This window comes from Phyllobates terribilis, unplaced genomic scaffold (assembly GCF_046119375.1).
Source record: "Phyllobates terribilis strain yellow unplaced genomic scaffold, ASM4611937v1 Scaffold_2__4_contigs__length_985480577, whole genome shotgun sequence".
Taxonomy (NCBI): domain Eukaryota; kingdom Metazoa; phylum Chordata; class Amphibia; order Anura; family Dendrobatidae; genus Phyllobates; species Phyllobates terribilis.
The window spans coordinates 481,656,263-481,679,476 of NW_027362762.1; the positions used below are offsets into that span (position 1 = coordinate 481,656,263).

The 23,214-nt window shown below is 44.9% G+C and overlaps 1 protein-coding gene across 1 annotated transcript in view; it reads right to left on the minus strand.

Moving 5' to 3' along the window:
- LOC141217752 (RH-like protein) overlaps positions 1 to 23,214 on the minus strand; it is a 202,028-nt gene that overhangs the window by 21,433 nt on the left and 157,381 nt on the right. The window contains exon 6 of the mRNA XM_073665856.1: positions 4,177 to 4,314. Within this exon, the coding sequence (XP_073521957.1) occupies positions 4,177 to 4,314 (138 nt within the window). The remainder of the gene's footprint in view (positions 1 to 4,176; positions 4,315 to 23,214) is intronic.

The window sequence follows — 23,214 nt, forward strand, 5'->3', positions numbered from 1 at the left end:
GGCTGAAACTCTGTGCTTGCTGGGCAAGCCAGAAGGCGAGGTTGGAGGTGTCGCCATAGCACAGACGCTGTCGTAGGCCCAAAAACAGCAGTGCCGCGAGCTGCTCCAGAAGAACCGGGACCTGTTCTCGGAATTGCTGGGGTGCACAAAGGTCGTAGAACACAAAGTTCTGACGGAGCCACATGTGCGCGTTAACGTGAAGCCCTATCGAATTCCGGAGGCCCGACGAGAAGTGATCTACAAGGAGGTGGAGCGTATGTTGAAACTCGGGGTCATTGAGGAATCCAAGAGCGGCTGGTCGAGCCCGATTGTCCTGGTCCCAAAGCCATGGTGAATGGAGGTTCTGCAACGACTATCGGAAGTTGAATGAGGTCTCCAAGATTGAAGCATATCCCATGCCACGCGTCGATGAGCTGATCGAGACACTCGGGCCAGGAAGGTACATAACCACCTTGGATCTGGCAAAGGGATATTGGCAGATCCCCATGGCACAGGGAGCCAAGGAGAAGACTGCATTTTCTACGCTGGACGGATGCTTCCAGTATGTCTAAATGCCGTTTGGAGTGCGGGGGGCCCCTGCAACATTCCAGAGGGCTATGGATTGGATCCTTGCACCCCATAAGCAATACACCACGGCATACCTGGATGATATTATTATCTTCAGCCCAGACTGGGAGAGCCATCTGGAAAAGGTCCAGGCGGTGTTTAATGCTCTAAGGAAGGCGGAGTTTTCAATAAACCCAAAGAAATGTGCAATGGGGAAAGAAGAAGCCAAATATCTGGGTTATGTAGTGGGTAGAGGTGATATAAAACCCCAAGTCAGTAAAGTGGAGGCAATCCAAACCTGGCTGAGACCGCTGTCAAAAACAGGTTAGAGCCTTCCTGGGGATTGTGGGATACTACAGGAGGTTCATCCCAAACTGCGCCATGATGGCCGCACCCCTGACTGACCTCCTTAAGGGGACGAAATCGGCAATGTCCAAATGATCAGAAGAGGCAGAGACGGCCTTTCAAAAAATGAAAGGGGCTCTGTGTAAGTAACTGGTCCTGGTGGCCCCCGACTTTAAGAAAGAGTTTATACTTCAAACAGACGCCTCGGATGTCAGTTTAGGAGCAGTCCTTTCCCAGGAGATACATGGGGAGGAGCACCCTGTTCTCTACCTGAGTAGGAAGCTGTCTTCATGTGAGAGGAATTATTCTGTCACAGAGAAGGAGTGCTTGGCCATAAAGTGGGCAGTGGACACATTACGGTACTATCTGGTAGGGTGTAAGTTTAGATTGGTATCCAATTGGTATGAAATGGTTGAGGGAAACAAAGGGTAAAAATGCAAGGGTCACCCGCTGGTTCTTAGCCCTACAAGATTTCAACTTCCATGTAGAGCATAGAGCAGGGAAGCTACATGGTAATGCCGATGCCCTATCGAGAATCCCCTGTCTGGGAGTAGAAAGTGCCAAGCCCCACGGCTTTAGGCAGAGGGGGGAGGTAGGTAAGGTGGCTAAGGGCTGCATAGTCGATGGGAGGTATGTGTCACAGAGATGGCTGGTCTCTGTGATGTAACCCGGAGTGTTTCTCTAGTGTACGTAAGCACTGAGAGGTTCGTTTGGTGCACCTGGAAGCTGGGTTACGGGTAGTTTAGAGAGTTGGGTGGGTCTAGCTACCCACATACTTCACCTCTGGGTGTGGTTAACAGCCTATATAATGGAGGCTGTTGTTTGGCACATAGTGTATGTGTCTGGAGGGAGAAGGCCTCCTGTGTGTGGTAGTCTCCAGACTGGGCTGTGTACTGGACCCTTGACAGCCTATGTGACCACAGTGCTGGCTAATCAGAGATTTTGCTAAATGGTCTGTTTTCTTTGTTTTTGCTTGCACTAAAGGCTGTTTGTTTTGCATTTTGCTTTTGAACGGTTTATGAAGCCAATAAACTGTTATGGACACTTAAAGGAAAATGCCTCCTGTTTTCCTCCCATCGCTCCCAAGTGAGTATGATCCCTACACTAAAACATTTAAAAAAAAACATACAGCCAACCATGTGGTCAATATAATGGTTCAGAAAAAAAAACTCACTAACAAATTAAGTCTATAAAACCAGTATAAAAAGCATAAGGCTATGTTCACACACGTTGTGTTTTTTTTTGCTGCAAATTTGCTGCTAACTTTTCTCTGGCAGGAAAACAGCTGTGTTGAAAACGCAGGTTTTGGTGCGTTTTTGCTGCGTTTTTTTGACCACCCATTACTTCCTATGGGTGAAAAAACGCTGAAAAAAGTGACATGCTCTATTTTCCAAAAACACAACCAAGTCACAAAATACGCAGAAAAAAAAACGTGTGAACAGAGAATTCTGGTTTCTCATAGACTTTGCTGGTACTGCAAAATGCAGCTGAAAATTTGCATAAAAATCTGCAGCTAAATACGCTGCAAAACTCAACGTGTGTGAACATAGCCTTAATGTAATCCGCTGTAGTGACTACATACTAATGGTATCAAGCACTTGACAAATCACAAAGTGCACGGAGAGATTTTTTTCAGGTGACTAAATAATCAACATATATAAGACAGCCATACTATGAGTAATGTGACATCCAAGGGAAATATACTTAGTGCTGTGTGTGGAAAGGAGATGGTAAAATTCTACGCACACTTGTTGGTTTGAGTCCCACAGCTTATTGGTACAGACGCAACATTTAACTATAAGGGCAAAATATTAGACCAATGAGAGCTAATATGGTTACCAGAAGTAAACTCTGGAGCACAATTGACAGCTCTTACAAAGCAAAGGCTTAACACAATTAGGCCTCATTTACACATCTGATTTTCACGTACAAGTGCTATCTGTGGTCTTCAAATTGCTATCTGTGTTTTTCACAGATAGCCCTCGTACCTGTGATGGTCTATGGGTCCATTTACATGTCCGTGATTTTTCATGGATGGAGTGGTCCACGGTGAATCGTGGAGACATGTCCGATTTTGATTTGCAGGTCTGATCAAAACTGCCAATGGAAGTCTAAGGGTCCGTGAGAAAATTGGACCGCAGTCAGATGTCTTCCAAGTATGGTATGAAAGAAGACTAACTGAAGAGAAGGAGTCTGGATTGCACTCACGTACTCATCTTTGGCTAAAGGAATACTTACAAAAGCTTACCAGTATGATTGGTTTCATCTTGAGGGCTACTGACATCTGGGCTATAGAACATCTTAAAGGGAATCTGTCACCCCCTGGGTGATATCAGACCTCTACTATGGCCATACAGGGTATAGAAAAGTAAATCTATACATACCTGTATGGCCCGTAGCAGAGGTCTGATTGCAGAGAAAAGCACTTTAATCAATTCTTTTTTCCACAGGCTTGGCGGGGGACGCCAAGTAATCCTCGCCTATCTGCTTATTATTGCCCTAAATCCCCGCCTCTCTGCTTAATTATCATATCTCCTCTCCCTTGCACATCACAGGGCCCTGTGACGTGCACTGTGCTCCCTGACTTCTGGGCATGCGCAAAGCGCCACTCACATAGAGCTCACTTTGCTTCATCCCGGCCCTGTCTCTGTGCTCTGCGCCGCCGGTTTCTATTGCGCAGGCGCCGGAAAGTGACGGTGACCCCCCGGCGGCTGCGCAATAGAAACCTGCGGCGCAGAGCATGGAGAGAAGGGGCCGGGATGAAGCAAAGGGCTCTCTATGTGAGCGGCGCTTTGCGCATGCCCGGAAATCAGGGAGCACAGTGCACATCACAGGGCCTGTCACAGGGCCCTGTGACGTGCAGGGGAGGGGGGATATCATAATTAAGCAGAGAGGCGGGAATTTAGGGGAATAATAAGCACATAGGCGGGGATTTCTTGGCATCCCCTGGACGCTAAGCCTGTGAAAAAAATAATTGATTAAAGTGCTTTTCTCTGCAATTAGACCTCTACTATGGGCATAGATTTAGTTTTCTATACCCTGTATGGCCATAGTAGAGGTCTGATATCGCCTAGTGGGGTGACAGATTCCCTTTAATATAAAAGTGAAAGCTCAGTTATTTTAAACAGAGCCCAAAAAATGGATATAAAGTATTTTGTTACTAGTTGATGGCCTGCAAAGCTACAAACTTATAAATATTGGGCAAGGGTAGGTTGCAGAAAATAGGGTGACTATACAAAAATTAATTTTCCACTTTAGGAAGGGTATCCTAAATAAATACCTTACCTGAAAGTATGTAAAACCAATTGTGGAGACTATTCCAGATGTTAACCCTAGAGTCATTGAAATCCATGGATACTGAATGATATAAGCTATAAATCCAGAGGAAACCCCTCCTGCCAGTATTGCATTTCGGACAATGGCCTAAAAAAAAAAAAAAAAAAAACAATCACTGATCATTGTGGGAAGATGCATTTCAGGAAACTTTTAATATCAATTCTAATAATAATTATAAGCTAAAGGTAGCCATACTGTACATATTAGATATACTGCATTCAAACTTGCGTACTGCGGTAGGATGGCCTGACGATTGGATGTGTATGTGGGCAAACTTTCCTCAACAGCAGATTTTGGGGAGAGAAGTTTTGCTCCTTTTGGATTTCAAGACCACTGATTTGTTTAGAAGGGAGATAAGATTCTTCCAGGGGAATCTGGCTTATTTTCCTTTCCCACTTAAAGACAGTCTCTAAGAATATAATAAAATGTGTCAGGACTGGCTGCAGTCTCAAGAAACACTGCTTCCGAGACTTGTGTCTCAACTGTCAGAAGACTAGTATCACACATACTAGAAATAAATCTTCTCCGTGAGTACAAAGGATTTTTTTTCAGTCAGCCGAGGAGAAGATTTCCTATCATTTCCATATGTGACTAACACAGCTGCCATTTAAATTAGTCACTGGGGCCTTTATATTACATTATTGGAGAACCCCTTTTAGTATGTGTATGGCTAGCTCAAAAGATTCTAAGGCTGTGTTCACACGATGCGTATTTCATGCGTTTCCGCGGCGTTTTTGCAGTTGCGTAAACGCCGCGGAAATGCATGAAAAACGCATGGTAGAAGGGCAGCAATGTTCCCCAATGGAAATCCGCATGTGCTGTGCCCATGATGCGGATTTTTCCGCAGCGTTAACGCTGCGGTCAAAAATCCGCAGCATGTCAATTAATTTTGCGGAAACGCGGCGATTTCGCCGCCATTGACTTGCATTAGAACGCGCCAATTCCGCAAGACAGCATTTGTACTTGCGTAATTGGTGCGTTCTAATGTGCGGATGGTACCCGGGTGTGGAGGAGAGGAGAGTCTCATCCACACCCAGGTACCATTAAAAAAGCTGTAAAAAGAAGAATAAAATAAAAAATAAATGTATTCTTACCTTCTGTCGGCCCGCGCAGCGCTCCCGCTTGGTTCCCGGCACTTGCAGTGAGTTGTAGGACCTGCGGTGACGTCAGAGTCATGTGACGGGTCACGTGACGCTGACGTCGGCAGGTCTTTCAATTCAAAGTTGCCGGCAGCCGGGAGAACGGAGTGAGCAGGACAGCGCGGGCCATCGGAGGTAAGTATATACACTCTCTCGGTTCACACTGTATAAATCCATGCTGTTTGCATGGATTTATATAGTGTGACCTAGTTATCAAGCACTTTCCAGGTGATGCTAACATCGCCTGGAAAGCGCTTGTCAATCTGCATGCGGAAACGCATGTGAATCTGCATGTGGATCCGCATGTATTCTGCAGGAAAAACGCATGCACAATCTGCATGCGATTTTTCTGCCAGGGAGATGCAGAAATGATGCAGAAATTTTCTGCTTCATTTCTGCATCGTGTGCACATACCCTAATACTTGGTGGTTATAAAAGATCATCACAGTTGTTATTTTCTGGATTAACAGATGGAACAACAAAAAATCAGGAAGTTTATACACTCTTCAACATTGAAATTGCAACACCAAGAAGAAAAAGTTGTGGACTTAAAAAAAAATCACAAGATCGATAGACATGTTAAGGATATTGAAATGATAAAGAAAGGTCGAAAAACTTTCAAAACATCTCAATTTATTTATTTTACTCACTTATATAGCGCCATTAATTCCACAGCGCTTTACAGACATTGTGGGCACTGTCCCCATTGGGGCTAACAATCTAGATTCCCTAGATTCAGTATGTCTTTGGAGTGCAGGAGAAAACCGGAGAACCCAGGGGAAACCCACACAAACACGGGGAGAACATACAAACTCTTTGCAGATGTTGTCCTTGGTGGGATTTGAATCCAGGACCGCAGTGCTAACCACTGAGCCACCGTGCTGCGCTCAGTTTATTCAGTATCGCACTTACACACCTTGGTATGCAATCAATGACTTTATTAATAGTTGCCTGGGGATTGTTCTGCACTTGGGCACGCAAATCATCAAGATCTGCTGCTGGCAGCTCCCTTTGTAATTGCCGATCAATGATGTCCTCGATATGCTCAATGAAAGACAAGTCTGGAGACGTTGCAGGTCAGAGTAGACTGTTTTAGCATGAGAAATATGTGGCCTTGTGTTATCGTGTTGAAAAACGGTTCCTGGGTCACTTTGGAGAAATGGCTGTACATACCACTAGTTCCACGACAAATCAACAACCTGGTGTGAAGACTAGAGGGGTCTGGCTACCATATATTATGCCACCCCATGCCGGAATAGGAGAAGGAGGACCGTGTGACATTCTCTAGTGAAAGCCTCTTCATTACACTGGTCATGTGGTCTCATCAGATTCGAGGAAGGATGTGTAGCTGAATTATATAAAATTGCTGCATATCCAAAAATTTTATTCTTGCTCTCAGAACCCCTATCCTACGCTATACATACCCCCAGCCATTCAGCACCGCCTCGCTCCAGACACTTGTATGGAGTGAGGCCACGCCCCGTCTAGTGACGTGTACGGCCAGTGGGCGCATCCAACTAGAAGATGCACCCTAACTCAATACAAGTGTATGGAGAGCGAGGTCGCGCCCACTGGCCGGGGGTATGTATAACACATACATACCTCCGTTACCGGGTCTCATACTGGCGAATCCACGCAGCGCACAGTGCCTGCGCTGGGGGGGATTCATAAGTCGGCATTCAAACAGAGTGATTGCAGACTTATCACTTTTGACCGGACAACCCCTTTAAAGAATGTGATTCTATACAATTTCCTTGGTTCAGTAGATGTACAGTACAGATCAAAAGTTTGGACACACCTTCTCATTTAAAGATTTTTCTGTATTTTCATGACTATGAAAATTGTACATTCAATTGTACATTGTCTTATATTCTAGGTTCTTCAAAGTAGCCATCTTTTCCTTTGATGACTGCTTTGCACACTCTTGGCATTCTCTTGATGAGCTTCAAGAGGTAGTCACCGGAAATGTTCTTCCAACAATCTTGAAGGAGTTCCCAGAGATGCTTAGCACTTGTTGGCCCTTTTGCCTTCACTCTGCGGTCCAGCTCACCCCAAACCATCTCGATTGGGTTCAGGGCTGGTGACTGTGGAGGTCAGGTCATCTGGCATAGCACCCCATCACTCCCCTTCTTGGTCAAATAGCCCTTACACAGCCTGGAGGTGTGTTTGGGGTCACTGTCCTGTTGAAAAATAAATGATGGTCCAACTAAACACAAACCGGATGGAATAGCATGCCGCTGCAAGATGCTGTGGTAGCCATGCTGGTTCAGTATGCCTTCAATTTTGAATAAATCCCCAACAGTGTCACCAGCAAAGCACCCCCACACCATCACACCTCCTCCTCCATGCTTCACGGTGGGAAACAGGCATGTAGAGTCCATCCGTTCACCTTTTCTGCGACGCACCAAGACACGGTGGTTGGAACCAAAGATCTCAAATTTGGACTCATCAGACCAAAGCACAGATTTCCACTGGTCTAATGTCCATTCCTTGTGTTCTTTAGCCCAAACAAGTCTCTTCTGCTTGTTGCCTGTCCTTAGCAATGGTTTCCTAGCAGCTATTTTACCATGAAGGCCTGCTGCACAAAGTCTCCTCTTAACAGTTGTTGAAGAGATGTGTCTGCTGCTAGAACTCTGTGTGGCATTGACCTGGTCTCTAATCTGAGCTGCTGCTAACCTGTGATTTCTGAGGCTGGTGACTCGGATAAACTTATCCTCAGAAGCAGAGGTGACTCTTGGTCTTCCTTTCCTGGGGCGGTCCTCATGTGAGCCAGTTTCTTTGTAGCGCTTGATGGTTTTTGCAACTGCACTTGGGGACACTTTCAAAGTTTTCCCAATTTTTCGGACTGACTGACCTTCATTTCCTAAATTAATGATGGCCACTGGTTTTTCTTTACTTAGCTGCTTTTTTCTTGCCATAATACAAATTCTAACAGTCTATTCAGTAGGACTACCAGCTGTGTATCCACCAGACTTCTGCACAACACAACTGATGGTCCCAACCCCATTTATAAGGCAAGAAATCCCACTAATTAAACCTGACAGGGCACACCTGTGAAGTGAAAACCATTTCCGGTGACTACCTCTTGAAGCTCATCAAGAGAATGTCAAGAGTGTGCAAAGCAGTCATCAAAGCAAAAGGTGGCTACTTTGAAGAACCTAGAATATAAGACATATTTTCAGTTGTTTCACACTTTTTTGTTAAGTATATAATTCCACATGTGTTAATTCATAGTTTTGATGCCTTCAGTGTGAATGTACAATTTTCATAGTCATGAAAATACAGAAAAATCTTTAAATGAGAAGGTGTGTCCAAACTTTTGGTCTGTACTGTATTTTATAAAAATGGTCATCCTACCCAAAAATATTGTACCTGCTTCAAACCCTGCCAATCATTATTCATTGCTTTTCTTTTTGCCAATGAAGAAAATTATGACTAGATTTATTTGGAATTCTACATCCTCAAGACTTGAATAACATTGTTTGACTAGACATAAGACAAACGGAGATGTCACAATTCCTCCTATCAGTGTGTCTTGATGCAGTGAATGACAGTTCTGCCATCCAATCTAGGACAGGGGCGTGCTGAGCTGTCAGTATGGTGAATTACAGCTCAGCCATTCAATCAGATGCTGGGGCATGCTGAGCTGTCAGTGTCTTGAGGGACAGTTTAGCCATCCAATCAGGACCAAGGTGTGCCTGGGCTTCATCCATGTGTTGTCATGCAAGGTGTGTTAAAGACTAAGTGCAACACAAAGGGAAGGGGGAAAGGGAGCCCAGACTCTAGGGAAAGGGGGGAGTGGAGACCTCCTAGCCTGATCTGATATCACCCTGTCTCCATTAACGTCCCTATATTGGTTCCTCACCAATCGCCACAAGCGAACCTAAACCCTGTATTTCCCTAGTACTTGGCCCTGGATAGGGAAGGGGGGATGAACACTAGTCGATCCCCACTAACGACTAAAGACAACAAGTGAGACAAACACGGGGGAAGTAGTTTAGCTTTAGCCGACTTCAGAGAGATAACTCGAAGCGTCCTCCTATCACCACAGAGGAAGATAGCAGTCTGAGAGCTCAAGCATTCATAAGGAAACATGTGAGTATCACCGGCCCCTTCCTACTGCAAAGTGAAACTATTTAAACACCCAGGCCAGGCTGTCAATTAGCAGGAAGGAGGTAGCCGCTGGGTCCTAGAGTAAAACAGCTAAGAAAGTGTCTGTAATGCCAAACAAAGAGATCTTCTGCAACCAACTGCAGGGCGACTGTCACATGTGACACACCCGTGACATGTGTCTCCTGTTCACAGTAATTACTTGGCTATTTAGCCAGCTCTGTATCTTAGATTGCTGCCAGTTGTAGCTTTTCTAAAGAGATGTGTGTTTGCTCTGTGCTCCTAGTCTTGTATTCTGATCCTTGCTGCTCGACCTTGGATTTGCCTTGACCATCAGTTTGCCTAACCATTTTGTCATGATCAGCTACCTTCTTGGAATTTTGACCTCGGATTGTTACCTGATTATGCCTTTGTCTCACCCCTCCGTCTATGACGAACCCTCCTGGCTTTGGACCTCGGACCTCTTGACTATCCAGTCTCACAGTTTGTTCGTGATTAGTGACTAGCGTCACACTACAATTGGCCTGTACATTTGTCTTTTTCGCCAGTTTGCTGGATGAAAACTTCCAATAGCTCTCCAATGCCGGCAGTGGCTGTGACGTCAGTATCCTCTGATGTGCAGCTGGTTTCTCCCGAACCAGTATTGGCCCATCCTGATACATTTTTAGGGGAGAAAGACCAGTTTAGGGTGTTTAGAGAGAGGTTATTCTTTACCCTGCAACCCCGGACATCAGAGAATGAGTCCCAGTGGGTGGGAATAATCATGTTCTTATTGCGAGAAGGTCCTCAGACTTGGGCATTTTCTTTGTACCCCCAAGCCCCAAAACGGTGATTTGTTGACACTTTTTTTTTTACGCCTTAGGGTTAATATACGACGAACCTGATAGAATCCAGGTCGCAGAGGCAAAGATCATGAACCTGACATAGGGGGGCCACGCCGCTGAGGATTACATTAGCGAGTTCCGGAAATGGTCCACTAAAGTTCTGTGGAATGATGCAGCTCTCAAGTGTCAGTTTTCGCCAAGGCCTTTCGGATACACTTAAAGATGCTCTGGTTCTACATCCTCCACGCTATTCCTTGGGGGAGGCCAAGACTCAGGCCATTCAGTTGGATCGCAGGATTCGGGGCAGGCGTGATCACCGACCAGGGGTGGGCTGGGCCGGGGGGCAGGGACACTATGACTACAGAACATCAGATATCACACCAGTCACATATTATCCAGTATAAAACACTGGATGCCTGTGTGCACAGTACAGTGCATACAGTATACGGGTTATACATGACTAGTATATTTACTGTGATACAAATGTCATATACAGGATATGTGATCATATATATTACACTAGGACTACAGAAATCAGATATTACACCAGTCGCATATTACACTGTACAGTGGTGGCCAAAAGTATTCGCACCCCTGCAATTCTGTTGGATAATACTCAGTTTCTTCCTGAAAATGATTGCAATCACAAATTCTTTGGTATTATCATCTTTTAATTTGTTTGCAAGGAAAAAACACAAAAGAGAATGAAGCAAAAATCATTGATCATTTCACACAAAACTCCAAAAATGGGCCAGACAAAAGTATTGGCACCCTCAGCCTAATACTTGGTTGCACAACCTTTAGCCAAAATAACTGCGAACAACCGCTTCCGGTAACCATCAATGAGTTTCTTACAATGCTCTGCTGGAATTGTAGACCATTCTTCTTTGGCAAACTGCTCCAGGTCCCTGATATTTGAAGGGTGCCTTCTCCAAACTGCCATTTTGAGATCTCTCCACAGGTGTTCTAAGGGATTCAGGTCTGGACTCATTGCTGGCCACCTTAGGAGTCTCCAGTGCTTTCTCTCAAACCATTTTATAGTGCTTTTGGAAATGTGTTTTGGGTCATTGTCCTGCTGGAAGACCCATGACCTCTGAGGGAGACCCAGCTTTCTCACACTGGGCCCTACATTATGCTGCAAAATTTGTTGGTAGTCTTCAGACTTCATAATGCCATGCACACGGTCAAGCAGTCCAGTGCCAGAGGCAGCAAAGCAACCCCAAAACATCAGGGAACCTCCGCCATGTTTGACTGTAGGGACCGTGTTCTTTTCTTTGAATGCCTCTTTTTTTTCCTGTACACTCTATGTTGATGCTTTTTCCCAAAAATCTCTACTTTTGTCTCATCTGACCAGAGAACATTCTTCCAAAACGTTTTAGGCTTTCTCAGGTAAGTTTTGGCAAACTCCAGCCTGGCTTTTTTATGTCTCGGGGTAAGAAGTGGGGTCTTCCTGGGTATCCTACCATACAGTCCCTTTTCATTCAGACGCCGACAGATAGTACGGGTTGACACTGTTGTACCCTCGGACTTCAGGGCAGCTTGAACTTGTTTGGATGTTAGTCGAGGTTCTTTATCCACCATCCGCACAATCTTGCGTTGAAATCTGTCATCAATTTTTCTTTTCCATCCACATCTAGGGAGGTTAGCCACAGTGCCATGGGCTTTAAACTTCTTGATGACACTGCGCACGGAAGACACAGGAACATTCAGGTCTTTGGAGATGGACTTGTAGCCTTGAGATTGCTCATGCTTCCTCACAATTTGGTTTCTCAAGTCCTCAGACAGTTCTTTGGTCTTCTTTCTTTTCTCCATGCTCAATGTGGTACACACAAGGACACAGGACAGAGGTTGAGTCAACTTTAATCCATGTTAACTGGCTGCAAGTGTGATTTAGTTATTGCCAACACCTGTTAGGTGCCACAGGTAAGTTACAGGTGCTGTTAACTACACGAATTAGAGAAGCATCACATGATTTTTCAAACAGTGCCAATACTTTTGTCCACCCCCTTTTTTAGGTTTTGTGTGGAATTGTATCCAATTTGGCTTTAGGACAATTCTTTTTGTGTTTTTTCATTGAAGACAAATTAAATGAAGATAATAATACCAAAGAATTTGTGATCATTTTCAGGAAGAAACTGAGTATTATCTGACAGAATTGCAGGGGTGCCAATACTTTTGGCCACCACTGTATATTATAGGGGATGTCTGTACACATAGTATATTACATACAGTATACAGGATATGTAACTGTATACATATTGTGATACAGAACATCAGATATTATATACAGGATAGCATATGACTGGAATATATTACACTATGACTACAGACATCAGATGTTACACCAGTCACATATTATCCTGTATATAATATTGCATGCCTGTGTGCACAGTGGAGCTCATACCCTATACAGGAGAATATATGACTGGTATACATACTGTAATACAGACATCAGATATCTTACCGTCCCCCTATTATACTGTATGCAATATGGAATGTCTGTGCATATAAAATAGCACATATACTATACAGGATAATATGGAACTAGTATATATTATACTGTGATGCAGACATCAGATGTTATATACAGGATAATATGTGATGGGATATATTATACCATGAGTACAGAAATCAGATATTACACCAGTCACGTATTATCCTGTATATAACATCTGATGTCTGTGCACATAGTATACCACATACAGTATACAGGAGAATATGTGACTGGCATATGATATACTGTGACTACAAACATCTGATAGTGTTAGGAATTGTGGTTCTGTGCTCCCACCTGGGAATGGAGCAAGTCCGGTGCTACACGACTTCGGTCGCAGGAACCGCCATTGTCCTGACCCCGGAGGCGGAGCTACTACGCGTGCACGGAGACTGTCCCAATCTGATGGAGAATCGCATTCTGGTGTTGTATGATGTGTGAGGACACGGGACGCTGTGTCTCCCACTGATTTCCCAAGTTGCCAGGCAATGCAGGACGCTGCTTTGTCTGGCATTGAGCAATGGTGGAATTGTGTCCATTCTGATGTGCAGACTAGCAGGGAGTGGCTGCCTGGGATGATTGGGAGGTAGTCAACACCTGATCATTAGGCAGGCTATTTAATCCTCCTCCCTGCTCAGTGCTTTGCTATTTATTGCAGTTCCTATGTGCTGCGAAGTCAGTGGTGCTAGCATTAGTGTTGCTATCTTTTCAGGGGTTTTCTCACGTTGTCTTTTGGTTACACTTCCTGGGAGGTACTCACCTGGTTCTTGACTAGGCACCAGCCGTGTCACAAGATGTCAGCTGTCCAGCGACAGTGGGCCTGGGAAGGGTTCTGCCAAAGTCCCCCTTCCGTTTACTGGGAGCTGGGTGAAGAGAATTCCCAGCCCTCAAGGGCTCGCCTAGCTGGGCAGCTTGTGCCAAGTGCGTCTGTGGCTGCGCCTTTGCTGGTTTGGTGCCAGTCTTGCTGGGTCCCTCTGCAAAGCGCATAGCAGACAGTGTATACCAGGCTTCCTCAAACTACGGCCCGCGGGCCACATGCGGCCCGCGGAGGATTTTTATCCGGCCCGCCGGGCTGTGGGCGGAGGAGAGCGGTGTCAGCGCCCGCTCCCTCCCGCTTGCTCAGGGCCCCGGCAGCCGGATACTTACCTCTCCCCGTGCCTCTGCAGATCCGCTGTCTTCCTGCTGTGCGCTCCATGTGACGTCTCAGGTCAGAGGGTGCGGTGACGTCTTTCCATCGTGCCCTCCCCTGAGCTGTCACAGGCAGCGCAGAGCGGGAAGACGCCGGCGACGCTGGAGTCTGCACCCGAGCAGCAGCAGCAGGTGACAAGTGAGGTGAGTATTTTTTTTTCTTTAATGTATGGAGGCATGGGGCATAATATTAGGGGTGACATCCTGCATGGGGCATAATATGGGGGGGTGACATCCTGCATGGGGCATTATATGGGGGAGTGACATGCTGCATGGGGCATTATAAAGAGAGGGGGGTGATATCCTGTATGGTGCATTATAATGACAGGGGAGTGATATCCTGCATGGGGCATTATATGGGGGGGTGACATCCTGAATGGGGCATTATATGGGGGGGGTGACATCCTGCATGGGGCATTATATGGGGGGTGACATCCAGCATGGGGCATTATATAGGGGGGTGACATCCTGAATGGGGCATTATAAAGACAGGGGAGTGATATCCTTCATGGGGCATTATATGGGGGGGTGACATCCTGCATGGGGCATTATATGGGGGGTGACATCCTGCATGGGGCATTATATGTGGGGGGGTGACATCCTGCATGGGGCATTATAAGGGGAGAACAGCCTGCATGGGGCATTATAAGGGGGGAACAGCCTGCCTATTGAGGACCTATGCTGCCTATTGGGGACATGTACCTGCCCATTGAGGACCTATGCTGCCTATTGGGGACATTTACCTCCCCATTGAGGACCTATGCTGCCTATTGGGGACATTTACCTGCCTATTGGGGACCTATGCTGCCTATTGGGGACATTTACCGGCCCACTGAGGACCTATGCTGCCTATTGGGGACATTTACCTGCCTATTGGGGACCTATGCTGCCTATTGGGGACATTTACCTGCCTATTGAGGACCTATGCTGCCTATTGGGGACATTTACCTGCCTATTGGGGACATTTACCTGCCTATTGGGGATATTTACCTGCCTATTGGGGACCTATGCTGCCTATTGGGGACATTTACCTGCCCATTGAGGACCTATGCTGCCTATTGGGGACATTTACCTGCCTATTGGGGACCTATGCTGCCTATTGGGGATATTTACCTGCCTATTGAGGACCTATGCTGCCTATTGGGGACATTTACCTGCCTATTGGGGACATTTACCTGCCTATTGGGGATATTTACCTGCCTATTGGGGACCTATGCTGCCTATTGAAATACCGGTTGATTTAACTTTATTTGTTCTTCATTTTAAATATTGTATTTGTTCCTGTATTGTTTTTTTACTTCAAAATAAGATATGTGCAGTGTGCATAGGAATTTGTTCATAGTTTTTTTTTAAAAATTATATTAAGGCCCTCCAATGGTCTGAGGGACAGTGAACTGGCCCCCTGTTTAAAAAGTTTGAGGACCCCTGGTGTATACTGTATAATAAAGTGTATTTTGTAAAACATCTGATGTGTGTATCACAGTATACCATAGACCAAGGGTGGGCAATTAATTTCCCGAGGGGCCACATGAGAAACCATGACTGTTGTGGAGGCCAAACCAATTAATTCTGCTCAATTAACATATTAATTATAATTATTTTATATTAATATTAATTGTATCACTTAATATTGAGCAGAATTAAAGGGGATTTTTCATGAACAAAATTAATTTTAATCAATAGATCTTTGAATAATAATTTCCACAATTGGATATGTTTAAAATAATGTTCCTGTGCTGAGATAATCTTATAAATGTGCCCCTGCTGTGTACTGTCTAATGGTCGAGTCTGACCATGCAGGAACATGGTCTGAACGTACCAAAGCTCCTGGGCAGGGGAGGATGCAAAATAGAGCATATAGAAAGGATAGCACGAGAACACAGCTAATTCTTTCTTGTGGGTCTTATGCTTACTTCATCGATTCAGGACTCATCCTGAGATTAGGATTATGGACAGTTAGGTTGGAAACACCCATTCAAATTGTTGCCATTGACAGGATACCATCACTCCAGAACCTTGTGCAGCTGGTAACGGTGGAATTCACACTTCCATTGGAAACACTTCACTCTGAGTCCATCTCATGCTATGTTTTGAATAATTTGCCTGTTGGGTTGGTATTGGGGTTTCCATGGATGCTTACTCACAAACCTGTTATTGATTGGTGTCATTAGAAATGTCTTAGTTCTGTACAAATTTCCTCCGCTGGAGGGTCTACCGGGTTACCTGAAAGACTTCAGAGATGTGTTCTCGGAAAAAGAGGCAGAGATATTACCTCCCCATCGTCCTTATGACTGCGCTATTATTCTTATCCCTAATGCCAAATTACCTAAAGCTCGCCTGTTTAATTTATCGGGACCTGAACGTACCGCTATGAAAGAATATGTAAACGGAAGTTTATGAAAGGGTCATATCCGTTCTTCCTCCTCGCCTGTTGCTACTGGGGTTTTTTTTGTTAAAAGAGAAAGATGGGGGTCTCCATCCTTGCCTTCATTTCCGTGAATTAAACAAAATTACGTTTAAGAATACTTACCCATTTCCACTCATCCCCAACCTATATAATCAGCTTACTGGAGCTAAATGGTTTTCTAAACTTGATCATAGATGGGCCTATAATTTGATACGCTTATGGAAGGGTAATGAGTGTTAAACAGCGTTTTTAACATCTGAGGGTCTATTTGAAAATCTTGTCATGCCTTTTGGGTTAACCAATACGCCAGCAGTTTTTCAAAACTTTACGAATGATATCTTTTCTGATTGTATTGGAAGGTTTATTGTGGTATATGTTGATGACATTCTAATTTTTTTCGCTGATCTGAATTCGCACTATGAACATGTCTGTTTTGTTTCACAGAAGACTAGGGAAAATTCTATGTTTGCTAAATTGGATTTTTCTGTTCGAGAAATATCGTTCCTATGGTTCATTGTATTGGCTGAAGGGTTTAAGATGGATCCTGGGAAGGTGCAGGCCATAATTGATTAGGTTCAACCTCGTGACCTTAAAGCATTGCAATGTTTTCTAGGATTCGCCAATTACTACAGAAAGTTTATTAAGGGTTTTTCGCAGATCGTTAAACCTCTTACTGATCTCACACGTAAGGGGGAGGATCTTGTGGTTTGGTATTCAAATGCTATTGGGGCCTTTAATAAACTGAAAAAGTGTTTCATGTCCGCTCCAGTTTTAATCCAACCAGATCTCCGGACACCGTCCATTGTGGGGTAGATGGATCAGAGGTCAGGCAAAGGGGCTGTATTATCTCAAGGTTCCAAAAATCTCTGACTAACTTGCGGCCATGTGCATTTTTCTCTAGAAAATGTTTGGCCACTGAGAGAAATTTTGATGTTGGGAATCGCGAGCTGCTTGCTGTCAAATTAGGTTTTCAAGAATGGAGACATTTTTTGGAGGGAGGTATTCATCTGGTCGCTATGGTGCCAGATCATAAAAATTTAGCTTCTATTGAATCAGCTAAGCGGTTAACCCAAAAACAGGCCAGATGGTCCTTATTTTTTCTAGATTCAATTTTCCTATCACGTTCAGGCCAGGGTCCAAGAATGTGAGGGCTGATGCCATATCACGCAGCCTTGATTCAGTTTCTCCTGCAGAACCTCCACCCTCCATTTTCCTCAGGGTATTCTGGTTTCTACGATATGTTCGGAGTTGGAAGAGGAGTCCAGTTGTTGGCTCCTTTCACTACTCTAAGGTCCAAATTACTTGTGCCTGTGTACTTAAGATTAGGTCTGCTGCAGGAGTTTCATAATTCTGTCTTGAGTGGTCATCCTGGGGTCACAGCTACACAGAAAGCTATTGCTAAACTCTTTTGGTGGTCATCTATGATTAATGATATTCAAGATTTTGTATCTGCTTGTGAAGTTTGCGCACGTGCTAAAGTCTGTCATAACCAGCCGGCCGGGGAATTGGCTCCATTGGCAATTCCAGAATGACCATGGACTCATGAGGACTGGTCCTCATTTTAACCTCTTGCTGAGTTTGCCATTAACAGTCGGGTCAATCAGTTCACTCAGTCCAATCAGTGACGTTATTGCACCATCCAGCACCCACTGCTGTACAGGACAGAAGAAGAGATGGGGCCACAGTTTACAGGGAGCCTGAAATAGGTGAGTATAAGCTTTTTTTTCTTACATTAGCTTGCCATTGAATGGGGGCCTTGAAAAGAGGGACATTTGAGAGCCATTATATACTGGGGACTGGCTGTGTGGTCCATTATATATTGGAGGCAGGTATATGGGGGCCATTATATACTGGGGGTTGGCTGTGGGGGCCATTATATACTGTGGGCTGGCATGTGGGGGCCATCATATGCTAGAGGCTGGCTGTGGTGGTCATTATATACTGGGGGCTAGCATGTGGGAAGCTATAGGAGACTGCCTTGTACCTTCATGCAATGCTCAGCAGCCTATCACTGGTATATATTTCTCACTCCTATGTGTGATCTATCCTGAAAACTGCCCTGTACCTCCATGCAATGCTCTACAGCCTATCACTGGTATATATTTCTCACTCCTATGTGTGATCTATCCTGAAAACTGCCTTGTACCTCCATGCAATGCTCTGCAGCCTATCACTGGCATATATTTCTCACTCCTATGTGTGATCTATCCTGAAAACTGCCTTGTACCTCCATGCAATGCTCTGCAGCCTATCACTGGCATATATTTCTCACTCCTATGTGTGATCTATCCTGAAAACTGCCTTGTACCTCCATGCAATGCTCTGCAGCCTATCATTGGTATATATTTCTCACTCCTCTACGTTGTTTAATCCATGATACTTTAAGGTCATCACACTTACTTTAACATTTTATGATCCATGGAGAGTTGCCAGTCTGTTTTTTTTTTCTGCAGTTTTACGGTCTCCTGTTGTCTTAAGCTAGTTGATTGATTGCTAACGAGTTAAATCGGTGTAGATCTAAGCAGATACGTCCCTATATATTGAGACATAGTCAAGGGGCAGCATTTATGCGGGGGCATTTATGCATATTGCATTTATGCATACTTTATCGAAGTGCCATAATTTATCAAAGTGCTGCGGCAGTTAGAAAATGGCAGTTGGGCAGGGCAGGAGACAGGTAAGACATGCAAGACAATTAAACAAACTTGCTTCCAGGTCATCTGTTTTGCAAACAGTATTCACCATTTGTATCTGTACCATTTATATTCTGGCTGCTACAATCATCCACATTCACCGTTCTCCCACAAATTCGGCACACTTCATCCATATTAACCCCTCTCTCCTCTCTTCTCCTATGTACAGTTGTCATGCTCTCTTCACAATGTTATACCACGCAGATCCATTCATTCCCACCATACAACACAGGAAACGCTCTCACGAATCACTCAACCATCTGCTCACTCTCTGTATCTTCCTTCTATTAGTCGCAAGGTAATATTTCTCCCAACCCATGACCCTCCAGTAATAATAACACGAACTCTTTCCCTGTTACATTCAGAAACCCTGCTAATCTCATTAATATTCCCTGCACATCTTCTGTCTCATTCAACTGTGCCCTTTGGAATGCGCGCTCAGCTTGTAATAAACTCTCTTACATCCATGACTTTTTCCTCTCTAATTCCCTCAACTTTCTGGCTCTCACTGAAACCTGGATCCAGCAGTCGGACACCACCGCCGCAGCAGCTCTCTCCTATGGTGGCCTACATTTCTCTCATACCCCGCGACCTGACAACAGATCAGGGGGAGGTGTTGGTCTGCTTCTTTCAACAAAATGTACTTTTCAAGTTATCCCCCCTGTACCCTCCCTTATCTTCCTGTCTTTTGAGGCCCACACAGTCAGACTCTACCGGCCCTTCTCCCTGCGAGTGGCAGTTGTCTATCGTCCTCCAGGTCCCCCCCCCCCATCAATTCCTGGATCACTTTGCTGCCTGGCTTACAAATTTTCTATCCTGCGACATCCCCACGATCATCATGGGAGATTTTAACATCCCAAATGGCGATTCTCTTTCCCCATCTGCCACGCATCTTTTATCACTAACCTCCTCCTTCGGCCTTTCACAGCTTGCTAATTCTCCTACACATGAAGACGGGAACACATTGGACCTGATCTTCTCCCGGCTTTGCTCAGTACATGACTTTACTAACTCTCCCCTTCCACTCTCTGACCATAATCTTCTTTCATTCTCTGTCAAGAACTGTGACTCTACTCAAGACACTCCCACCGTCCACACTTATAGAAATTTACGCACCATTAACACCTAGAAATTTATAAAAAGGTTGCAATCATCATTGGCCCCAATCTCCTCCCTCTCATGTCCCGACTCTGCATTGAAGCATTATAACAAAATAATGCTATGCGCCCTGGATGAAGCCGCACCTCCTACACAAAGAAAAATTCAGCATAGACGGCGACAACCCTGGCACACGCCTCAAACACGTCTTCTCCAGAGGTACTCCAGGTGCGCTGAACGGCTGTGGAGAAAATCAAATCTGCCCGAAGATTTCCTCCATTATAAATTTATGCTGAAAACATATAACTCTGCCCTTCACCTCTCCAAACAAACCTACTTTAACAACCTCATCATCTCACTTTCTAATAATCCTAAACGACTCTTTGACACGTTTCATTCTCTCCTCAATCAAACAACACAGGCCCAGACCACCGACCTCAGCGCTGACGATCTGGCCAATTATTTCAAAGAAAAAATTGACCATATCCGACAGGAAATTTTCTCCCAATCCGCAAATGTTACGCATGCTCTCACCCGCCACATTGTATCTTGCTCACTTTCTGACTTTGAACCAGTCACGGAAGATGAAGTGATCAGACTCCTTGCACCTTCTCGCCCTACCACCTGCACCAGTGACCCTATTCCCTCACATCTCCTTCAGTCCCTTGCTCCAGCTGTCACCACTCACCTAACTAAAATTTTCAACCTTTCCCTCTCATCTGGTATCTTTCCCTCTTCTTTTAAACACCCCAGCATACAACCATTACTTAAAAAAACATCCCTTGACCAGAACTGCACGGCCAACTACAGACCTGTTTCCAATCTTCCCTTTATCTCTAAACTCCTGGAACGCCTGGTCCACTCCCGTCTCATCCGCTATCTCTCAGACAACTCTCTTCTTGACCCTTTACAAACTGGTTTCCGCTCTTTACATTCTACTGAAACTGCCCTCACTAAAGTCTCTAATGATTTACTAACAGCTAAATCTAATGGTCACTACTCCCTGCTGATTCTCCTGGATCTCTCTGCAGCATTCAACACTGTGGATCACCAGCTCCTCCTCACTATGCTCCGCACTATTGGCCTCAAGGACACTGTTCTCTCCTGGTTCTCCTCCTATCTCTCTGACCGCTCCTTCTCTGTGTCTTTTGCCGGCTCCTCCTCCTCCCTACTTCCCCTTACTGTCGGGGTTCCTCAAGGATCAGTCGTAGGCCCCCTTCTTTTCTCCTTATACACCGCTCCTATTGGACAAACAATCAGTAGATTCGGTTTTCAGTACCATCTCTATGCTGATGACACCCAATTATACACCTCTGCTCCGGACATCACCCCAGCATTACTACAAAAGACCAGTGATTGTCTTTCTGCTGTGTCTAACATTATGTCCTCCCTCTACCTAAAACTGAATCTGTCAAAAACTGAACTACTCGTCTTTCCTCCCTCCACTAACCTACCTGTGCCCGATATTGCCATTTCCGTTTGTGGCTCAAGCATTACTCCCCAGCAACAAGCCCGCTGTCTTGGGGTCATTTTTGATTCAGATCTTTCTTTCACTCCTCACATCAAATCACTCGCTCGTTCAGGTCATCTACACCTCAAAAACATCTCAAGAATCAGGACTTTTCTCACCTTTGACTTGGCAAAAAATCTTACTGTAGCTCTTATTCATTCTCGTCTTGACTATTGCAACGCTCTACTAATCGGTCTCCCTCTTACTAAACTCTCCCCTCTCCAATCCGTCCTTAACGCAGCAGCCTGGATCATATTCCTCGCCAACCGCTACACCGATGCCTCTTCCCTGTGCCAGTCATTGCATTGGTTGCCCATCCAATATAGAGTTCAATTTAAACTTATCACGCTTACCCACAAAGCGCTCCATGCTTCAGTACCCCCCTACATCTCCTCTCTTGTCTCAGTCTACCACCCTACACGTGCCCTCCGTTCTGAAAATGACTTAAAACTAAAATCCTCCATAATCCGAGCTTCCCACTCCCGTCTCCAAGATTTCTCGCGTGCTGCGCCAATTCTTTGGAATGCACTACCCAGGACAGTTCGATTAATTCCCAATACCCACAGTTTCAAGCGAACCCTAAAAACACATTTCTTTAGACTGGCGAATCGCCTAAACACACTCTGTCCGTCCCAGTTTTCCCCCATATTAAAATCTTCTTCAACTTCAGGCTCATACCAACCATGCACTTAATAGACTCTGTCAGGACTGTACACATACTGGCTGGCGACCAGTCCATGTATTATTATTTATCCTATTTAGTATATCAAGGCTGCATTATACAATATATGTACTTTTTACCTTTTGTGTCTCCCCCATTTCCTCATAGACTGTAACCTTGCGAGCAGGGCCCTCACTCCTTTCGATATGAGATATGCTTATTCTGTATTGTCTGTATATGTCACCCCTAAAATTTGTAAAGTGCTGCGGAATATGTTGGCGCTATAAAAATAAAAACTATTATTATTATTATTACTGAGATGTGTGGTGACCATATTGTAGACATACCGAGATCTGTGGTGACCATACAGCATTGTGGGCTCTTGGGGACCTTATATGGGGGCTGTGGTGACCAATCTGTATAGGGCGATGTGGGGGACATTTTACTGTATAGGGGCTGTGGTGACCATATTGTATAGGGAGTGTGGTGGACATAATGCTGTATATTAGGGGGATGTGGTGAATATCATACTGTGACGGGTGCTGTGGGGAACATTATACTGTATATAAGGGGATGTAGATGCCATTACATTGCTGTGGGGGCCATCATACTATTTATGGGGGGCTGTGATGGGGACCATACTATATAATGGTTGGCTGTGGTGGACATCATACTGCATGGGGAGCTGTGGTGGACATAATAGTTTATATTGGGAGGCTGTTGTGGATATCATACATTAGAGACGGCTGTGGTAACCATCATACTGTGTAGGTGGACAGTGTGAGGAGAGGGTACAGTTTGGCAAGGGCAGAGTGGTGGACAGTATGAGGACATAGTGTGAAAAGGAGGCACAGAATTGATAT